The sequence below is a fragment of the Arvicanthis niloticus genome, chromosome 30 (genome assembly GCF_011762505.2).
Source record: "Arvicanthis niloticus isolate mArvNil1 chromosome 30, mArvNil1.pat.X, whole genome shotgun sequence".
In the NCBI taxonomy this organism is placed as follows: Eukaryota; Metazoa; Chordata; class Mammalia; order Rodentia; family Muridae; genus Arvicanthis; species Arvicanthis niloticus.
The window spans coordinates 21,013,328-21,034,127 of NC_133438.1; the positions used below are offsets into that span (position 1 = coordinate 21,013,328).

Below are 20,800 nucleotides of genomic sequence, written 5' to 3' on the forward strand. Positions count from 1 at the left end.
GAGAAAAATCAAATCAATATGCATATTGTAGTACGGGGTGTGAACGTGTCATTTAAAAAATAAAGTGGGGTAAAGAGAAGGGAAGAGTGGGTTGCATTTAAATTTCCTGAAGAGATGTGATAAGAGAAAGCTGAGGCGGGCGAGGCAACACAAGCGTGTTGTCTATACTACATGCAAGGAGAATGAGAAAGATGCAAAATAACCAACTAACCAGTGCGGTCAGAGTCAAGAGGGCCGACCTCTCGATGAGAGACTGCTTAGTAATCTTCCCTTTTACATTTCATTATTAAAATGGTCAAGCGCTTCTCTGATGGTAGTTTGTTTTTGCTAAGAATAAAGTGCTTAGACAAGCACATTGGCTTTGCGTTGCGGGAGTCTGAACAAACTGTCTTGAAAACCAGAAGTTTAACTTCCGCAAACAAAACTGGTGGGGACTGAAGAAGGATTTTTGAAATCTTTCTAAAACCTCGGGCTCCAAGACGCCTCATGCTGACGGATGAGATTGGCGTCTGATTGTGGACTGAGGCACAAATCTGCAACCCCCAGATTACTGCATAAACAGAAAGAGGAGCTGCGCAAGGTAGTATCAAGCTGAAAGAAGGTAACGTTCGGTTCGGTGTTTCACGCGTACACACAGTCCAGGTCCTGAATACAGAGATGAAGCCCACAGTTTCAAGCCTCAGGCTAGTCCACCCCTCCTCCAATGTAATGTAATTTCTCCGCCCACGCTGTGCTCTGCCCGGCTACCCTAACCAGACCGCGCCTATTCCCGGTGTCCTAATGCTCTTTAGACCCACCAGGACCCGCCTCCTCGTGTAAACCCCGCCTCACAGCCCACCCAACCTCCAATCAACTCTAAGACGTTGAGTATTGGCCCCGCCTCTCTGCCCAGACCCCGCCCCTGACGAGTTGCCTTTACCCTTTGCCCGGTGAGGCTCCGTCTCCCCCTGAAGCCACGCCCCTCACAGCTCTGGCCCCACCCAGCAGCCCAGGCAGGCGGCCTGCGGGTTTGGCGACCTAGTCTGCGGCGGACGTGACGCCAAGCCGGGCCACGGGCGGCGCGGGGTCCCTCGCTCGGGAATGGGCCCGCAGGCTGCAGCCGGCAGGATGCTTCTGCCGGTGGTCCTGCTGCTGTCTGTGGAGGCCGGGAGAGGAGCTGTGGCGAGCACCGAGGATCCTGAGCCGCCCTCGGGTAATGTCTCCGAGCCGCTGCGGGCGGGGCGGGAAGCCAGGCCGGAGGCGCCTGCCTGGCTGGGAAGTCCCTGCGGTGGCTGCGCCGCCCTGGGCAAGGCAGCCCGGAGTCCTGGAGCCGCTGGGGCTCGGGGTCTCCCTGGCTTACACGCCACTTTCGCCTCTTTGCCGACACAACACAAATCTGTGATCTGTTTTACAGTTAGTTTCCAAGGGCAGCGTTTGGCATCGTCTATACAATTCACCGCTTTACAGACTTCGTTTTCGGGCTGCTGTCTAAATCCTCTGAAGGAGAGAAGAAAAGGGGTGCCAACTGATACTAAGAGATTCTGATTTGTTAGTCTGGCCTTGAAGCATGAAAGTGTTGAGATGCAAGGGTTCTTCTCATAGCTTAATTACCCCGAGCGTTGATTTCATCTGCTTGTTGACATTTCCCAGGACATATCTGCTGAGGATAGTTCTTCATGATTAGAGCTCTAGAGACAACAATGAAACTTTCCGTCCACCCCCTCCCAGTTCATAATCTTAAATGTCTGATAAGTTCCCAATATCCAGCTGCTGGAAGGCATGGGAGACCTCTTTAACTCTCGAATGAGTTACAACTTTGAACCCCCTGTTATGGTTTCCAGAAGCTTTCCAGTTCTGCCTTGCCTTGCCTTGATCTTCAAAGGTCAAACAACCATTCACAGTAGCTAGGAAGTAACTAGCTAGATGTCAGATAAAGAAAATGAAGTGCATGTACAAACTAAAATTTCACTTAGCTGTAGAGAAAAGATGAAATCATAATTGCAGAACAACGGAATTGAAAATAGTGTTAATTGTGTTACAGCCAGATTCAGAAAGATAAATGTTTTCGTGTGTGTTTGGGGGGGGGGGGCGCTACAGACTATGAGAGGGGAGAAAGAGATCTTGAAGAAGGAGGGTTTAAAACAAGTAAGGGTAGGGTAATAAAGCTCATGGGACATTGATGCAGAAGAGAGACAGAGGCAGGAGCAACTGAGGGATGAATTAGGAGCAATAATGGTATGTATGCAATATGTATGAACATGCCTTATTAAAATCTTGTACTTTAGTAATTTAAAATTTTTAATTAAATATAGGAAGCATATATAAAAAAAATCAAGCAAACAAATCCTTAGTCATTCCTTAAGATAGACATGGTACTAAGGGCTAGGGAGACAAATTATAGTTATGACTTATTGAGTGCTGGGCACTATCTATTGTCACATAACAGATTTGTTTCCACAGCCATGTCTACTGAAGGTGTTACTGCTATCTGCATCCATAGTGAAGCACACAGGGCTGTCCAAGTGGTAGGGGCCACTTACTAGGTGGTAGAGTTCAAATTCTTAAGCATCCCACCTCCAGCCAGTACTCAGGGGAGTCACCTGTCCCAGTGAGCCATTGAAGTACACTGTGATATGAGATTGAATTTATTTGCAGGCTGCTGGAAATCAAGGTGGGGAACCAAAACCCACCCAGAGGGGGAGATTTTTCAGAGAAATGTAGCCCAGGCTTAGAACCAGAGGCCTAGAGAGAAATGTGTTTGCAGGGATATGAAGTGGTATGTTCAGCTAGTGAGAGAGTTTTATCATAGACTGTGTGGCAGGAGAGACATAGGAAATCACTGGAATTCTTGTGTATAACAACAAGGAATGGAAACTTGGCTTTAGCTGGCTTAACCTAAAATAGAAGGTTACTGGCTCAGAGACTCCAAGATAGAGTTAGGTAGAAGATGAGTGATATCAGGAAGTTGGAATACAAGAAGGCAACCACTGATAGGCAATGGTGGCCGTGCATACCTTTAATCCCAGTACTTGGGAGGCAGAGGCGGTGGATCTCTGAGTTTGAGGACAGCCTGGTCTACACAGTGAGTTCCAGGATATCCAGGGCTTCACAGGAAATTCCATCTCAAAACAAACAAATAAACAAATGAAACTGAAGAAAGAAGGGGGGGGGGGGGAGGCAGCTACCATGGACCATTTTTTTTTTTCTAGTGGCCTGGTTATTGACAGATTCCCTACTTGTCAGGAATGTTGTGTGCTGGTAGCCTTTGGGTTTTAAAAAATCTTGCAACGTCTTCTATCACAACAAAATCCCAGAGGAAGGCTTATTTTCCTAGCTTGGTTGGGTGCCAACTAAGTGGCAAGGGCATTGTTGAAAGGTGTGGTGTGGAGGAATTCTCAGGAGAAGCACACTGTTCCTGAAAGAAGCTCAGGGTCCAAGCTAGGAATATAATGTGTCCACCATGCCTGATGTCACTGGGTGGTGTGCAAGGTTAGGATAATGCTAGTTAGAAATGCCAGGCACCATATAAAGTAGTTTGAGAGAGAAAGCCCATTAGGAAGCTGGAGCTCAAATGTCAGGAGATCCCATGAGAAATGGCTGTGTCATGGAGGAGAGGAGAAATCTTGGAGGAGTATTGAGGAGGCGGGTCAGTCGGACTCTGACTGGGTGTGGGTGAGAGAAGAACACAGCTGCCTGGCCCAGGGTAGAGCCTTAGACCGAGTGCCAGGTACTTCCTTCTACTTTGGATCCTCCTCTGTGTGACCTCATAGTTTGCACCCCCCATGGTAACACCTATGCCCTTCTGTATTGTACCCTAGCATGTTATAATACATTCTGTAGATTTTTGAGTACCTTTCTTTAGATTTTGTTGTGTCCCCTCTGCTGTTTTCATTTGTTTTTGTATTTTGTCTTGAAATAGTATCTCATTATGTAGCCCAAACTTGCTTCAAACTGAGCTCCCTGGCTCAGCTTTCTGAATGCTGGCATTAGAGCCCCAGGCCAGTACACCAATTCCTTTTGCTTAAAGTTTAGATTAAAGGGTTAACTTCTGGTTCACAATCTCTACAGATTTTGAAAGATGAGATTTTCATTCTAAAACAAACAACAACAAAAACCCTAAGAGATTAAAAACACATAAAACCTTTTAAAAGCTGACATCCAAAATTGAGCAACACACAGCAATAGTGTAAATATTTACAGACTATACGAGCAATACATGGTCTTGTCATAACTGTGTGGATAATGAGAATGAGATTTTGGTCAGAACAAAGTAACTTCTTGAGAGTAAGGAGTTGGTTTGTGCGCAATTCTCTTGTTAAAGGGGAATTTTATTGTAGATGTCCCAGGGATTCATCATCAAAATGCACAGTATCCACTTTTTGCTGTCCTAGTTACAGAAGTGACTTACTGTAAGTTATTATTCCATGTTCACACTGGCTTTATACAGTTGTGATGGAGCCATAAAACTGAGCATCATTGCATGAAGTAGATGCTTGTGAAATTTTCAGAAAACAATTATTCCCACTCGCACTTTGTGTATTGGGGTCCTAGCCCTTGTTTTATTAAATAATTGCAATGCCATTTAGTTAAAATGAACAAAGCATTGTACACTAACATCGTTACCTCCCTTCCCTAAAGCTCTGTTCTCTCCTTGATAAAATAGTACTGTAATTCTATGTCATTCACAGGACAGGTAAGCACTCAATGTGGTGTCACCTGAGATGTGCTCTGTAGAGCTTGATATGCGTGAATTATTATCACCTAACACATGTATCATTACTTTAGCAAATAGTTTCAAATATTAAATTATGTTAGTTATGTATGAAGATGTGCATTGGCTTTTAAAAAATCATCCAGATCAGTATAAGAAATGTAAAATTTGCTCAAGAGCAAACACTCATTTTTCTACCATTCACGTGGTTTTGTGTTGTTTTATTTTGTTTTTAATTGGGGCTGGCTTACAGTTGCAGAGATTTAGTCTGTCATCTTCATGGTGGGAGCATGGCAGCATCCAGGCAGACTTGGTGCTGGAGAAGAAGCTTCAACTCTGCATCTTAATCCACAGGCAACAGAAGTGAGTGCCACACTAGGCCTAGTTTGAGGCCTCAAAGCCTGTCCCCACAGTGACATACTTCCTCCATCAAGGTCACACCTATTCTAACAAGGCCACTTCTCCTAATAGTGCCATTCCCTATGGGGTAAACATGCAAACTCATGAGTCTGTGGGGACCATGCCTATTCAAACCACCACATTCCACTCGTTGAGCCCCATGAATGCAGAAATGCATTCAGTCTAACTTCAGAGATCTCAATTAGTCTATAACAGTCTTAACCCTGTTTAAAAGTTCAAAGACTTCTTTTTTGTTTTGTTTTGTTTTTTTTTGTTTGTTTGTTTGTTTTTTTAGAGACAGGGTTTCTCTGTGTAGCCCTGGCTGTCCTTGAACTCACTCTGTAGACCAGGCTGGCCTCGAACTCAGAAATCCGCCTGCCTCTGCCTCCCAAGTGCTGGGATTAAAGGCGTGTGCCACCACTGCCCGGCTTTCAAAGACTTCTTTAATTCATGGCAATCTCTTTAACTGTAATCCCCTGTGAATCAGACTGAAAAACAGATCACATAACCTCCAGCATATATAACACAGCATATATATTACCATTTCAAATGGGAGGAAAGAGAGTATATCGAGGAAATACTGGGCCCAAAGCAAGACTGAAAACCAGCCGGGCAAGCTCCAAACTCTGCATCTCCATGTCTACTGTCAAAGCGCTCTTCAGATCTCCGATTCCTTTCAGCTTTGTTGACTGTAACACACTTCTCCTTCTTGGCTGTCTCCACGCTCGGTTAGCTCTCCTCACAGTCTAAGGGGTGCAGTTTACCACAGTAAAGAAGGTATGGCAGCCGAGAGTCGGGGTCAGCTTGTCACACTGAGCTCACAGTCAGTGAGACAGAGATGGGGATGACTCTCACTCTTCCTCCAAGCCCTTTCTTCTTTTATTTAGTCTGGGAGCCCTTACAGCAGTGGTTCTCTGTCTTCCTAAGGCTACCACCCTTTAATACAGCTCCTCATGTTGTGGTGACCCAGGCCACAAAAGTATATTTTTTTTTTTCTTTTTTTTTTTTTTTTTTTTTTTTGCTACTTCATAACTGTCATTTTGCTACTGTTATAAATCACAGTGTAAATAAGTTTGGAGATGGAGGGTTGCCGCAGGGGTCACAACCCACGGGTAGAGAACTACTGACCTCCTGTATCCAGGGTGGGGCTTCCTTCCTCAGGTAAACTTTTCCAGAAAGCACCCTCACAGACATGTGCAGAGGTGTCTTTCCTGGGTGACTGTAAATATACTCGAGAGGACAGTAAAGATTAACCATCACACCTCATATCATGACGGCGTTTGCATAATCCAAAGTGAGTCAGAACTCTCCCGAGCGTTTTCAATAAAGGCATGTCCTGTAAGTTTGCTTTGATTGGAATAATTCATCACCTGCTGTACTGACTTCCACGTATATGCATGTGTCTGTCTGTCTAACATGTCTGTCTGTCTAACCTCATCACATAAGGTTTTCTATTGTTGATGTTAGTTTTTTACTGTGGTCCATTTTGTTTTTGAATCTCTTACAGTGCCTGTACCAATGAATGTTCTAATTACGTCAAAAAACTTGAACCCTGTCGTATGCTGGAAATACCAGAACATGTCACAGACTCCTATTTTTACTGTACAGGTAAAGATGTATCCGTAAGTATTGATCATTTATTATTTCTAGTCTGTTTTAATCTGAATCATTGCACATCCCATCATCCCTCCTTCTGTCATCCCTCCTTCCCACTCATCCAAAACTTGATCAGCTGTCTGTAGATGTCACAAAGATGCTAAGGGTGTGGATTAGTTCTTTTCAGTAGTGAGTGGAGAAACACTACTAACTTCCACGATTTCTCTCTGGTCTCTTACTAAAGATTTATTCATTGTTACCAAGGAATAGATATATGCCCTGCAGGTGACGGCAGTGAGGGCAGACACCACTTGACAGTAGTTTAGCAGTGTCTTGTATAAGAAGGAACCAAACTGAAGCCATTTTGAATAAAGCTTCCATTTTGAATAAGGGTCAAATAAAGTTTAAGTGCCCAAGACCTCCCTGGGTAACTGACATTGCGCTTGCCAGGGAGAGATCTGTAAGTGAATAACTGACATCCTGGTTGAGACATGAATGCTAGGCAAGTCACCCTGCCCCTGTTGAATAAACCAACCAATGAGAACAGGGTACCGCAAAGAAATGTTCTGAGAAAGTCCCCTACATCTAAATCCTCATTGGTGGAAAAAATGTGACTGTAACTTGCTCAGATGGTTGTAGTTTGCAAGCTTAAAAGCTCTAACATTCTGGCTCAAGCTTGCAGTTCAACTCCCGTGTCTGTCTGCGCTGCATCCCTGCATCCCTGCATCCCTGCATCCCTGTATCCCTGCATCCCTGCATCAATAGCAGCTTGATTACAATACATTTTTCTATTCTGCATTGACCTGGCCTTTGAGTTGTTTTGGATCTAAGCAGATCCCATAACACTAGGAATAAATACTTATAACTCAAGTGGACTCAAATGGAAAACAAGACTTCAGTGTGGATTTGACTTCTCATGATTTAATTGAGGTGGCTACACAGGCAATCTTTATATCTACCATACAGATCACGGTCAATGACTATCCCAGATTGGGTATCATGCAGCCTGGTCATTTGACAAAGGTGTTAGCACTCAAATCTATCCATTGTACTTGCTTTTAAGTAAATAACCTGTGGGACAGAACTCTGTGAGGACATAAATACTGTGTTCCTACGTACGTCCACAGGTATTTCAAGAGCTATTGTAACTCTGTCATAGTCACCCTTGCCACAGTGAAGCAGTGTGACCAAAGCAACGTGGGAAGGAAAGGGTTTTTGACTTACACTTCTAAATCATCATTCATCAGATGAATAGGTCAAGACATGAGCTTAAACAGGGCGGGATCCTGGAGGCAGGAGCTGATGCAGACGCTGTGGAGGGATGCTGCTTACTGGCTTGCTCCTCATGGTTTGTTCAGCCTGCTTTCTTACAGACTGCAAGACCACCAGCCCAGCGATGACACCACTCACAATGGGCTGGGCCTTCCCTCATCAATCACTAAGTAAGAAAACACTAAAACTCTGAACACTGAGGTAGGCAGAGACCCTCATACATAATTAATGTGAATGCAAAGTAGATCCTGCCTTTTGGGAAGAACTTGTATCTGACAAAACTTAATCTGCTCACCCTGGCACATTTTTATGGTGCTGGATGTCAAACCCACAGCTTTATATGTGGTAAGCAGGCTGTTTATCTGTACATTACACCCCTAGCTCCCACGTTGCATTTGTGTTTGTTGTATGCATGAACGCATGTTCATGTGTATGCAGGAGTGTGTGTATGTATGTATGTATGTATATACACATACATATGGAAGGTGGATTGCTCAGGCACCATTTGCCTGGAGATTGCCAAGCAGGCTAGGTGGACTGTCCAACAGGCCCCAGGGATCTGTCTGTCTTTGCTTTACTTGCACTGGGACCATGAGCATGCACCACCAAACTTGTGGGGGTTTGGTTTGGTTTTGTTGTTTTGTTTTATTTTGTTTTACATGGGTTCTGGGGATTGAACTCAGGACCTCACGCTTCACCTAGCAAGCACTTGACTGACTGAACTGTCTCTCTGCTGATTCCACATTAGGAACTTACCTGTAAGATACACTGTTAAAAAAACACAACTTCAAGACTGAATAGGGGATTGGGCACATGGCTGCTACAGAAATGGATTACCACAATACTTTGTAAAATATGAAGGGGATTTCTAGGGAGCTAAATGTAGTGATTTCTAGGCTTTGTCATAAATAGAAATAAATTCAGTTCTCTAAGACATAGGGCACATGCAGTGCACTCCTCTGGGGAAGAAGTGGCTGAGCTGAGCTGCTGGCATTGCCTCAGTCTCAGCACAGGAAGTGAGAACCCTGAAGCCAGTGCATGAGGTCGCTTCCTGCAGAAGTGGGTAACAATGGTGTGGGAACCAATAGGAAGGACCTTATGTTTTCCCTCGAGAAATCCTGATTCCAGGATTAAGCCGAGGAACAAAATGAAGATTTTTATGGAGATTTCAGGGAATTTGGTTTGTTTGGTTTGAAAGATTTTTGTTCTGTCTTTGTTGGGCTGAGGTCCAACTTGTTCAAATAAATAAGCATTCTGTGTCAAAGCAACAGCCCCTGCCTGCAAAGACGGAAAGGTAATTAGAAAGTTTCCCAGGTGGCTGACAAATGCTGGGGACATGTCGAAGGGATCCATTAGATGTCCTGAAGTAGGCTCTTACTGGCCAAAGGATGGGACAGCGTAAGCAGCAATATTAATAAGAACATAGTAGATAAGAAAGAAACCTATATCTGTATTTTCATTAATTAATGATGAAGTTGGGATAATGAAGAACTCTCGTGTGGACAGGGAACTTGTAAAACGTTAAGTGAAGCTGATACCCCAGGTCTTGTCTTCCTGTAATACCTGTATATTTTGCTAGAAAGATAATTAAAGAAACGAAACAAAACAAGAACTGACCACAGTGAAGAGCCTTGTAGTGTATTTGATTTTGTAATTGAATTGCATCTTTATTAATAGGATCCATGTTTTTTAAAGCAGAGTTTAAAATTTAAATAGGAACTATATTGTATGAATCCTGTCTCTTATAAGGAGTTTACAGCAAGGGTTAAGTATAACTTATCTCAAATGCTTAGGACAGGAATATTTCATATTTCTGGTTTTTTTCAGATCTTGAAAAGTTTATACACATACACACACACATGCACACCACATATATATATATATATATATATATATATATATATATATATATATGTATATATATATAATACATATATACATATATATTATATATATTTAGGGGTGGGATTTGGGTTATATATATATACTGTATCTACATATAGCCTAAAAGTAACTTGTAATTTTTATATTAATTGATCCAATTTTTAATTTAACTTTTTTGTAAGCAGTGAACCCAGGGCTTTGAACATGTCCCACAAAGTTTATCATCCAGCTGCTTTCCTAGTTTATATGATATTTTGAATAATGAATTTCATACATGAAACAAGCAACTTTTTATGATGCAGTATTATCTTTTCTCTTCTCTGTGACATCACATGAGTACTCAAAAGGCATGGGTTTTAGAGCCATTTGAATTTCAGATGCTGGAAATGTACCTCTCATTCAAGAATAAGATCTCTTTCTTCCATCTGGCTTGTTGGTCCTGTTTTAATTAAGCCCCTCAAAGCAGCGGACTGGATGAAAATCAAAACATGGGTGGAGAGCCAAAGTTTGTGTGATAATATGATTTAGCACGTGTCTCTTCCCTTTCATTTTAGCAATGCCTGGACTGATTCCTGCACCAACATTTCTGATCATTGTTGTAATATCTATGAACAAATTACGGATCCTGATTTATCTGCCTGGGCCAGAGTTAAAGCTAAGGTCGGACAAAAAGAATCTGACTATGCACGGTCAGAAGAGTTTATTATGTGCCGAAAGGGTAAGTAGATTGTATACACAGGTAACTTTTCAGTGTGTGTGTGTGTGTGTGTGTGTGTGTGTGTGTGTGTGTGTGTGTGTGTATCACATTCATGCAGTACCCTCAGAGGCCAGAAAAGGGTGTTGGATCCTCTGACTGCCGTGTGGGTGCTGGTAACCGAACCTGGGTCCTCTGGAAGAGCAGCCATTGCTCTTAACCACTGAGTGGTCTCTCTAGCTGCTACATGGATACATTTTAATTTTGAAGTATTTACACTTTCTTGTATGTTTGCTTTTAAAGTGTCTAATAGCATGTGACAATTTAAGGAGCCAATGTCTTTTTCTTCCAGGCCTCAGAAAACATCACTGAGCTGGGCTTCAGTTTGCCAATTTAAAACCACTTAGCATCCAGTCCACTCAGATCCTGACCAGATTCAGCCTTTCTCCCTATCTACTGTGACATTCATTTCAAAGTTACTTCACTGAGACCTGGCCACTGGGCTCATTCCTCCTACCTCCCTTAAATCCTTAGGGACCTTGGAAACATAAATACCAACATAAAATATTAACACTTTTAGAGTTTAAGCAGGCTATGGCGGTCCATACCTGTGAGGGAGCAGGCAGAAGGCTCAGGGAGGGAAGATTAGAGTTAGTGAAGTGTTTGAAGCCAGCGTGTCCAAAGAGAAACACAAGTGTAGAGTCCTTCCGTGTCTCTGAGGCCAAGGTTCTCAGGTCTTTGCACTCCCAGCATCCTACCCTGTCATTTACTGGTCTCAGTTCTCACTTCCGCCTCCTGGATATTCAGCATCAGTTCTCCTCTGTGGTGGGCATCCCACCTTAGCCTGTGCCCTACACTGCTGACCCTCATGGCATATCTTCCAGCTTCCCTTCCCAGCTCATCCTCTGTGCCTGATCACTTCCATGTTTCCTAAGGCCCACTGCCTTGATTCTACCCCAGCTTTTTTGGAGTACCCAGGGCTTTTCCATGGGCCCTTCCTTTACTTGCTTTAGGTATTTTTATTCTCTGGATCTAGCCGATATGTGCCATTGTCATGTCCGATTTGTCCACTACAGATTTACCAATTATCTACCGTGTCCCAGAAAGTATGTGAGGGATACACTGAATAGGCAACACCAGACCTGGATGGAAGCGAGTATGTGTGTAGTGCATATGAGAAGCATACACCGGTGTTCACAAAACAACCACACACACCAGAGACACAGGAAATATGTACAGACTACTCGAGTCTGCAGTTCTGATTTTCAGAGTAAAGAAGTGAACCGTTAGCAAACTTTTATAGAACCATCCTGCCAGACATCGATGGATGTTAAAGACACTGGGTTTCAGTGAGGAAGATAACTAAATACCTTTCTAGGAGCTGTACAGATGTCTCAGTGGTTAAGACCACTGGCTGTTCTTCCAGAGGACCTGGTTCAAATCCCAGCACCTACATGGCAGCTCACAGCCATCTGTAACTTCAGGTCCAGGGAACCCAAAACCTTCTTCTGACCTCCACAGGCACCAGACATGTACATGGTGCTTAGACACACATGAAGGCAAAACACTCATATACAGAGAGAGAGAGAGAGAGAGAGAGAGAGAGAGAGAGAGAGAGAGAGAGAGAGGCGGGTGGGCGGGCGGGTGGGCAGGCAGACAGGCCTTTTCAGAAACAGTTTTTAGAAAACAGGTTTCTTAAGCTACAAAAATGAAAGAGAAGGTATTTACTTGGATGTCTACTTTGTATGTCTCTGTGGTGGTCGAATGGTCGGACACTGGGGAGTGAACCTGGGGCCTGACTGCTAGGAAAGAGCTCTACCATTGAGCTGCATCTCCAGTCTGCTGGTTTTGTTTGGACACGAGTTGCCTGGGCTGGTTCCAAACTGTTCTCAGCTGCTCTTCCTCTCTGCCCTTCTGACGGCAGGGATTACAGGCCTCTGCAACCAGTCCAGCCTTTTAGCTTCTAAACGCCAAAGTTTATCACTGACTGTACTTTCCTAAAGACAGAGTCAGCGGTGAAATTAAATCACCAAGGCAGAGTTGAGGTAAGAGAGCTTCTTGTCTGAGACTGACTAATCTTTGTGTTCTTAGAATGCCTTGGAGATCTTTGCAGTTGTTTAAATGCATCCATTGATTTGGGTAGATTTAGTAGCTGTGCTGGGAGCAGTTACACTTTCTCTTTCTCCCCAGGAAAAGTTGGACCGCCTGGCCTGGACATCAGAAGGAAGGAAGAGCAGCTCATTGTCCACATACTTCACCCTGAGGTCAATGTGAGTGGAGAAGGTCAGAGGACTATGTTTGGTGATGGAAGTACCTGTTACACATTCGACTATACCGTGTATGTAGAGCACAATCGGAGTGGAGAGGTGAGTGCTTCTCTCTCATCTTCCTTAAAAATAGGCATTGTTCTATCACTTGTGAAGATAGACTGTTCATGTGGATGCAGATAAGATTCATGTGTCATAGATTCTGTTAAGAAAAATAAAATTACATAAATGCAATTGAAGGGACCCAATATGGAGTTAATTGCCAACACTGGCCAGATGAATGCATGTACGTTTTCTCTTTGCCTGTTTGGTCTCAGGGCCCTCTCTAGAACATAACTCTCTCTGTATACCTGTTCCTCTCCTGGTAAGATGAATATCATCTTAGGATTTTTCTTTTCCCTCACTGATAATATGCAGAATGTCAAATAGTTTACTACAACTACAGTGCCATGACCGTATTATTGTGACAGCGGTATGGACTCCATACATTTATACAAACTGTGGTCCCTCCATTCTGCACGTTGCCCTTTTCTTATGTAATATTTATTAAGTCCATACTATGTGCCTTCTAAGTACCCAGAACTACAGAAGTGAACAGTACAGACAAAACTCGGGATAATCCCAGTGCCTCAGAAAAGGGTGTGGGTGGCCTACAGGGATGGAATAGTGGCCTTCAGTGGAGGGGTCAAAGAACCTTCCAGGAAAGCTGGGAACTGGAGTCAGTGCTGAGGTGAGAAGCTGATCCCTGCAGCTATACCTAGGGATATCATCTGAAGCATAGAACCTTGGAAAGACAGTTGTCATATGGGGACAGCAACACAGGGCCAGTGGGTTTGAGGAGACGGGTGCAGGGGGCAGAGGGAAACAGAGCAGGCATTGGAGAGGTTCACTGTTGTCTTTTCTTCTGAAATGCTTCTTGCCTGTGGCTCGTTGGAGGTAGCATGCACTTTCCCAGAATGCCCTTTATCATTTCCATCTACTTTTTGGGTTCAGGGGAGGTCACCTCCTCTTCGTATTCTTTCAACACTCAGCAGGTTACATTATTTCCTGTGGTCCAGTTAGTTGTCCCTTGCAGGATCCCCCATGCAGTACTCCTCGCTTCCTGTTACATTTCTTACTTCTTATGTGCACTGGATTGGTAGGCATATTAAATGGACTCTGTAATACACGTGTTAGTCATCCTCAGGTCACCTGAACAAACACTCAAACTGACAGCTCAGGAAAGTTTATTTAGCTCAGTTTTAGAGACACAAAGTATGATGCTTGCATCTGCTCAGCTCTGAGGACAGCAGACAGGGCATGGCAGCAAGACTTGTACAAACCATGACTGCTTTCTCTCCTGTTCTTCTGCTGGCAGCCAAACTCGTGACCAAGGCATGCACACCAAGCTATACACCATTGTCACAAGAGATTTCATCTCAAACCAGAGCAGAAACAGGAGAGGTGTGCTTGTGGGGTGGGGGAGGGGGCCTCAATACATTTCAAGCACATGACATAAGGGCCTGTGTATTCATGAGTGTCTCATCACTGTGACCCCAGATCTGACAGAAACACCATAAAGGAGTACAGATTTATTTTGATTTTGAGTTTCTGAGGGCTCAGTCCATGGTCACCTTGCTGCATATCCTTGGGCAGGACACCATGGCAGCAGCAGTGTGTGGTAAAGAAAATGAAATGTCTCATGTGAGAGAGTGAGGCAGAAGAGGGCAGGACACGGCACCCCATGGGCTAAACCCCAAATGACCAACTTACTCCAGAGAGACTCCACTTCTAAAACTCTCCAAACCTCCTAAAATATTACTACCAACTGAAGTCCTAGGCCTTAGTTCATAAGCCTGTGAGGGACATTTTATACTGAAAGCTTAACTTGCCATGAGGGCCTGTCTCTTAAAGACCTCAGCCAGGCACACCCCGGTAGTGCCCCTCAGACACCAGCCCTTTAACACACTGGCCTTCCTGTGACCTAGCTAAGCTCCAGCACTGCCTTGGTGTGCGGGCCCCAGCACAGGTGACCATGCGGGGTAGAAGGACTAAGCTCCAGTTGTACAAGGGACCACTTCAGCCATGTTTATGTTTACTGCACAGAAAGTCTGTAGCCTTCGTGCAGCTGTCTTCATATGCTTTCTGTGAGATGTTTCTTCTCTCCCAGCTGCTTCTAGGACTCTCGGAACCGTAAAGACAAACACTGGCTAGTTTCACAGCCTAGGACTCTAGGAACCAGACAGACAAGCACTGGCTAGTTTCACAGCCAGCTGAACACTTACAGTCTTCAAGTTTTAAACAATACTGTTCCCACACACGTCGTTTGAACAGATGTACTTTCTCATACTGTATTGAAGTCATAGGTTGACTCATTATTCGCTATCAAAGCTGATTTTAATTTTGTATTCACTCTCTACATGTCTTCCTTCAGTGTTTAAGACAGATGCAATGGATTTCCCTCTTCGGTTAAAGAAGTCATGCACTTTCATATTGTTGTTTTTCCATGTAGATCCTACATACAGAACATCCGGTTAAAAAAGAAGATTGTGATGAAACTCTGTGTGAGTTAAACATCTCAGTGTCCACACTGAATTCCAGATATTGTGTTTCAGTAGATGGACTCTCGACTTTCTGGCAAGTTAAAACAGAAAAATCAAAAGACGTCTGCATCCCCCTTTCCCATGATGACAGAAAGGGTAAGTTCTTGCCTTTGCCCCAGCTGAAGACAGACAGCTAACTGACATAGGGCAATGTGAAAAGGAACAGGTTGGTTTATAACTTAAGCACATGACTCTTTTTTTAAAAAACCTAATAGCCCCTTTCCCCAAAGAAGCTCAAAATGAAAAATAAGACAGTTTCTCAGGCATTGTACTCAAGTGTACTACAGCAGCTAACTTAAAAAGCCACTAGATGGCTGATGTCCTCTTGACCCTGGGGAAAAAAGATATACAGCAAATATAGAAGATTATCTACATAAATATCTCTATTCCAAACCGTAATTTGGAAATATGTTAACTTGAGAAGAGTCAAAAGAGGACTATAGAGATTGATGTCACAGTGCATGACATCACCAAGACCAATGACTTTAGATGGGTCCAGGGCACACACGTGGAAGGAAAATCCTACTCCCTCAAGTTGTCTAAAGACAACTTGTGTGCTCACACTCACATGCATGGCCACACACATCCATTAAAATGTAGCCTGTCTTTCAGGTTAGAGGAAACAGTTACCCGAAGTCCTGCCATGATGCACAGTTTGGTGTCCTCTGCACTGTGCTGTTCTCTTGGGTTTGTCTGCACAGTGTGATGATACCGTGCAGCGCTTTTGTGTGCCGCTTGCACTCTTCATGGTTTAAAAAGGTAGCTGTTCCCACAGAGAACGGTTTATCAGACGTACTTCCACGTGCGTGTTAAACCCCTGTGACCCACTTGCTGTCCAAGCTGATGTTAACTCATGTCCACTCTGCACGTGCTTTCCTTCAGTGTTAGAGGATACGCACAATGATCCCCTCCCTCCGGATTAAAGAACCCAAGCAGTTCACTGCACTTACAATATATAACATTTTAAAGTATTTTTTCCTTTTGTTTTACATACTTCATTAAGGTTTTATAATCTTAATAATGCTTTAAAATACTTCATAAGAATTGTAGAATCTATAAAATTTAAAATTTTTTCCGTTTATTTTTTCCTGTTTTCAAGATCTTTTTTATAACATCTTTCCTATGCTTAAAAAAAAAGTAGCAATTTTTTTCTTAATTCAAATGACTTTAAAGAAAAAAGTATACTTTTCCGAGGGAACTATGAAAGGTGGTTGAAAAAGAAAGGAGTGTTATGCCAGCTGCCACGAAAGAAAGTCAATCAGTAATGGTAAGGGATTCTGAGGGGCAGAGTTATCAGCAATGTTGCCAAAATTTGTTTCTTCTAAGGAGGGGAACTGAGGGAAAGTATCACCCTGGTAGCTGCCTACTGTAGGCTGTGGAGAGAATGTTTAAGAAGATATTTCAGCTACCTCTGGTTTGTTATGACAGTGCAGCCCAGGATGCCTGGCACCCCATAGTCAGTCCTCTGCATTATGAACAGTCGTGGCTTCTGGTTTATGATGGTTCGTGTCTGCTGGAGGAAAAAGGTTCTTTAATGAGGGGCAAGAGCTACACTTGTCTGGGGGTCGGAAGCATGAGTACTTACAATAGTTAGGAGTTACACTGGTTTAGGAAAGTGTCAGTAGCAGGGTCTCCTCTGGCTCCCACGGCCTCGTTAGGCATGGGTAGTTGGCCAAATGTCTAGTGCCAGGCATTAATTCCCTCCTGTCAGCCAGCGTTATGTTCCAACTCAGTGGCTGTTGGTTATCCCCAAGATCAAGGCTATGGCTTCAATTTTGTGGGTATCTCGCCATACGGTCCCCCGTGTTTCATAAATATCATGGTTGGTAGGACAACTGATTGCTTTTCTTTCTCGAGGGCTGCAGCACTGGGAAGAGTCTGCTCTCTAGCTACGATGCACACTGTGTTTCCACGCGCTTTGCCCAGTTTGCACCCGTGTTCTGATGCTATAGTGCTACGTACATTTGCTGAAGGACGGAGATGGGACTTCTGATTCGCAATAGCAGTGTCCTGCACTTCTAACTTGTAGTTGTTTCTTTTGTTTTTAGATTCAGTTTGGATTCTGGTTGTTGTTCCTCTTATCATCTTTACAATAGTTATCCTGGTATCTGCATGTTGGTATATTAAGAAGAATCCATCTAAGAGAAAAAGCATAATGTTACCTAAGTCCTTGGTAATGCACTTGATTATTTATTTAATTATAGATGCTAACGTATGCCGGGCAGTGGTGGCGCACGCCTTTAATCCCAGCACTCGGGAGGCAGAGGCAGGCGGATTTCTGAGTTCGAGGCCAGCCTGGTCTACAGAGTGAGTTCCAGGACAGCCAGAGCTACACAGAGAAACCCTGTCTCGAAACAAACCAAAAAAAAAAAAAAAAAAAAAAAAAAGATGCTAACGTATTAATGTGAACCTTTTTGACAGTCCCAACACTCAGTATCATTGAGAAAAAGAGTGTGCCCTGATGAATAACATCCTATCTAACTTTACCATACTTTTCGTCACTAAGAACCACCATGCACGTAAGCCACACACACTGTACTGTGCACCAGGTACTTTTGGATAATTTTCAGGATGAAAACTGACAAGTTTAGTAAGGAACTAAAGGTCTCAAGGGAAGAGACAACAATGGTTCAGTCAGTGTAAATGTAAGTGAAATAGGTTCAGAGCCAGAGGCACAGACCTTGCTGCACTCTGAAGCATGGGGTTAGTTATGACTCCAGGAGGCAGCAAAGCGTTAGTCCTGGGAGCAGCATTCGGAAGAGCCAGCCCACAGCCCTCAAAGTTTCCAATACACAAATACATCATTGCAGCTGGAGTTTGGAAGAAAAGATGGCCCCAAATGAAACTGTCACATCTGACATTTAAGTATAGTCACATTTAAGTATAGTCTCTTGAGATGATTTAAAGAATGCTTAAAGGTAGTGTAAAGATGACACATTGATTCAGACATGACAAGAATAATGTCTGAGATGCTCGAAGGGTGCAATGGCATTTGCTGTAATAAAACTGTCCCTGAGGTGGCTATGAACTATCAACAGCACATAGACGGCAGTACATGTTTCAGCAGCAGGTCGAGTACATGTGTGATCTGTATGCTCTCCTCGTTAGTAGGAGGCTACTTTGTTCTAAGCTGTCCATCCATCCTCATCAGAGCAGGAACATGAACCCAACCCCACAGCAGTGGCAAGACAGATGGAGCTATGCACCTTGCCAGGAAACTGCAGACACACCACAGCTTTTACTTAATTTTTCCAATCACTGATCCTGAGGAAATAATTCATAAATAAAAATGTGTGAAAGATTCCACGTGGTCCTTTATCTATTAAAACATCACTCTAAAAAAAGGCCCAGTCACTGACAGGAAATTTACACTGGCTGCAGCTTCTCCACAGACAGGTAGAAGATGGGGTGTAAAAGGTGGCATGCATTTATGCATTATATATATAAAATGACTATATTTTTAATCTTAAAATGTATTCTACTAAAAAAAAAAAAAAAAAAAAGACAAGCTGGGTCCGTGGTGGCTCACAACTTTAATCCCAGCACTCAGAAAACAGACAGGCAGATCTCTGTGAGTTTGAGGCCACCTGCTTTACATATCAAATTCCAGACCAATAAGAACTACATAATAAAACCTGGTCTATACACACACACACACACACACACACACACACACACACACACACACGCACAGTGGCTCATATCTGGGGTTCTAGCATTGAGAGGTAGAGGAAGGAGTGTCACCAAGGTGTTCAGGGCTATCTAATGCTACATAGTAACTTTAAGACCTAGCCTAGGCTACATGAGGTCATGTCTCAAAAAAAAATTAAGAAAAAAAATATGTAATGAACTTATTTTAATTATGTTTTCTGAAATATATTCTTTTCTTTTTAGCCTCCCATTTTTAATAGGCATTTAAGTTCAGTAATTTTGTATCTTTATTCACTTTCTCTCTACTTAGCTCTCTGTGGTAAGAAATGCCACGTCAGAGACAAAACCCGAATCAAAGTATTCACTTGTCACATCGTGCCAGCCAGCTGTCCTTGAGAATGAGACGGTGATCTGTGAAGACCATTTGTCCACAGTGACAGCAGAACATGAAGAACTTTCAAAAGAAACAGAGGCTGTGGTTGCTGAAGAAAGCACTTCTGCCGTGACCCCTGACAACTCTTCATCTCTGATACAAAGAGGCAGTTTTTCCATGTTAAGTAGTAACCAGTCAGAGCCTTGTAGCCTCACCACCTATCACTCCAGAAATGGCTCTGACAGTGGCCTCGTGGGATCAGGCAGCTCCATATCTGACTCTGAATTTCCTCCAAACAACAACTCAGAAACAAAGATGGAAGAACAAGCCCCTATACCTGTAAGAAAGGCCCCCACTTCCTCTGGTTATGATAAACCACACATGCTGGTGGAGGTGCTTGTGGATGGTGGTGGGAAGGAGTCTTTGATTGGGTATAGACTCACAGGAGAGTCCCAAGAACTGTCCTAAGGCCTCCTGAATCCTGCCAGTGGTGAAAGATCTGACTCTGTAAGCAGTTTTTCTGCCTTGAATTCATGAAAGAAGTTGTATATTCGCAAATACTAACCACATAGAATATCTGATTTAGATACATGTATAAGGAGCCTCTGGGAACTGCCAGTGTACTCTGCAAATGCCAAGGCTATCGAAGGAATGTGGTGCTGCTTACGAGCTCCACTCTGGGTGGGCAAGTAGCTGTGAGTCTTCCTCTACTAGCCTTGCTTCCTGCAGCCGCTGCTCCGTCTTTGTCACCTCATGGGACCCCTTTGTATTTGTAAGTTCATGTATTTAGTATGTTTACATGTTTCACTTTGAAGGGAAAGCTGAAAGCTTCTCAAAGTTGGATGTAAAGTTTATGATAGGATTTGGTAGATCACATCTGTGGGAGTGTGTATATAATAGAATTTGGTATAATACGTTTGTGGGAGTGTGTACATATTTTTTATGGAGTATTATGATTTTTTAAGTAAAATGTTTTGAAAAAACTCATTTGGATATTCATTTATTGAAACATTGGGCAACCTTCCATAGTTATTTGGCATATTACTTGATATATATTACTTGATACATATTAATGCTTTAGAATTATTTTTAAACATATATATATACATATATATACTTAAATTTTAGAATTTAAAGTAATTCTAAAAATAATCTCCTCTTTTAAAATGGGTCAGAAGGTAAAGAGATGTCTCAGTGGTTAACAACACCTGCTGATCTTTCTGAGGACTGGGGTTTATTCCCAGCACCCACATGGTGCTTTACAACCATGATATATACAAGCATACATGCAGGGGAAATACTCATACATGTAAAATCTCAAAATCCTTATAGGACAGGGCGCTTAAGTCTATTTTTTTAGTACATAATCAGTAGCTGATGGATAAAAGCCTG

At 43.1% G+C, this 20,800-nt stretch overlaps 1 protein-coding gene across 1 annotated transcript; it reads left to right on the forward strand.

Moving 5' to 3' along the window:
* The first annotated feature begins 989 nt into the window (after positions 1–989).
* Positions 990–20,395, forward strand: Ifngr1 (interferon gamma receptor 1). The gene is made up of 7 exons (XM_076928047.1): positions 990–1,192; positions 6,597–6,711; positions 10,396–10,559; positions 12,726–12,901; positions 15,294–15,480; positions 17,433–17,557; positions 19,346–20,395. The coding sequence occupies exons 1-7, from the start codon at positions 1,081–1,083 to the stop codon at positions 19,874–19,876; spliced, it is 1,410 nt and encodes a 469-aa protein (XP_076784162.1). The 5' UTR covers positions 990–1,080; the 3' UTR covers positions 19,877–20,395.
* The last annotated feature ends 405 nt before the right edge of the window (positions 20,396–20,800 follow it).

Bases quoted from the DNA above. Each gene is read 5' to 3' on its own strand.
- Ifngr1 (XM_076928047.1), top strand. From the start codon at position 1,081: ATGGGCCCGCAGGCTGCAGCCGGCAGGATGCTTCTGCCGGTGGTCCTG. The intron at 15,481-17,432 runs GTAAGTTCTTGC...TTTTGTTTTTAG, and splicing joins TTCCCATGATGACAGAAAGG to ATTCAGTTTGGATTCTGGTT. The intron at 17,558-19,345 runs GTAATGCACTTG...CTCTCTACTTAG, and splicing joins TAATGTTACCTAAGTCCTTG to CTCTCTGTGGTAAGAAATGC.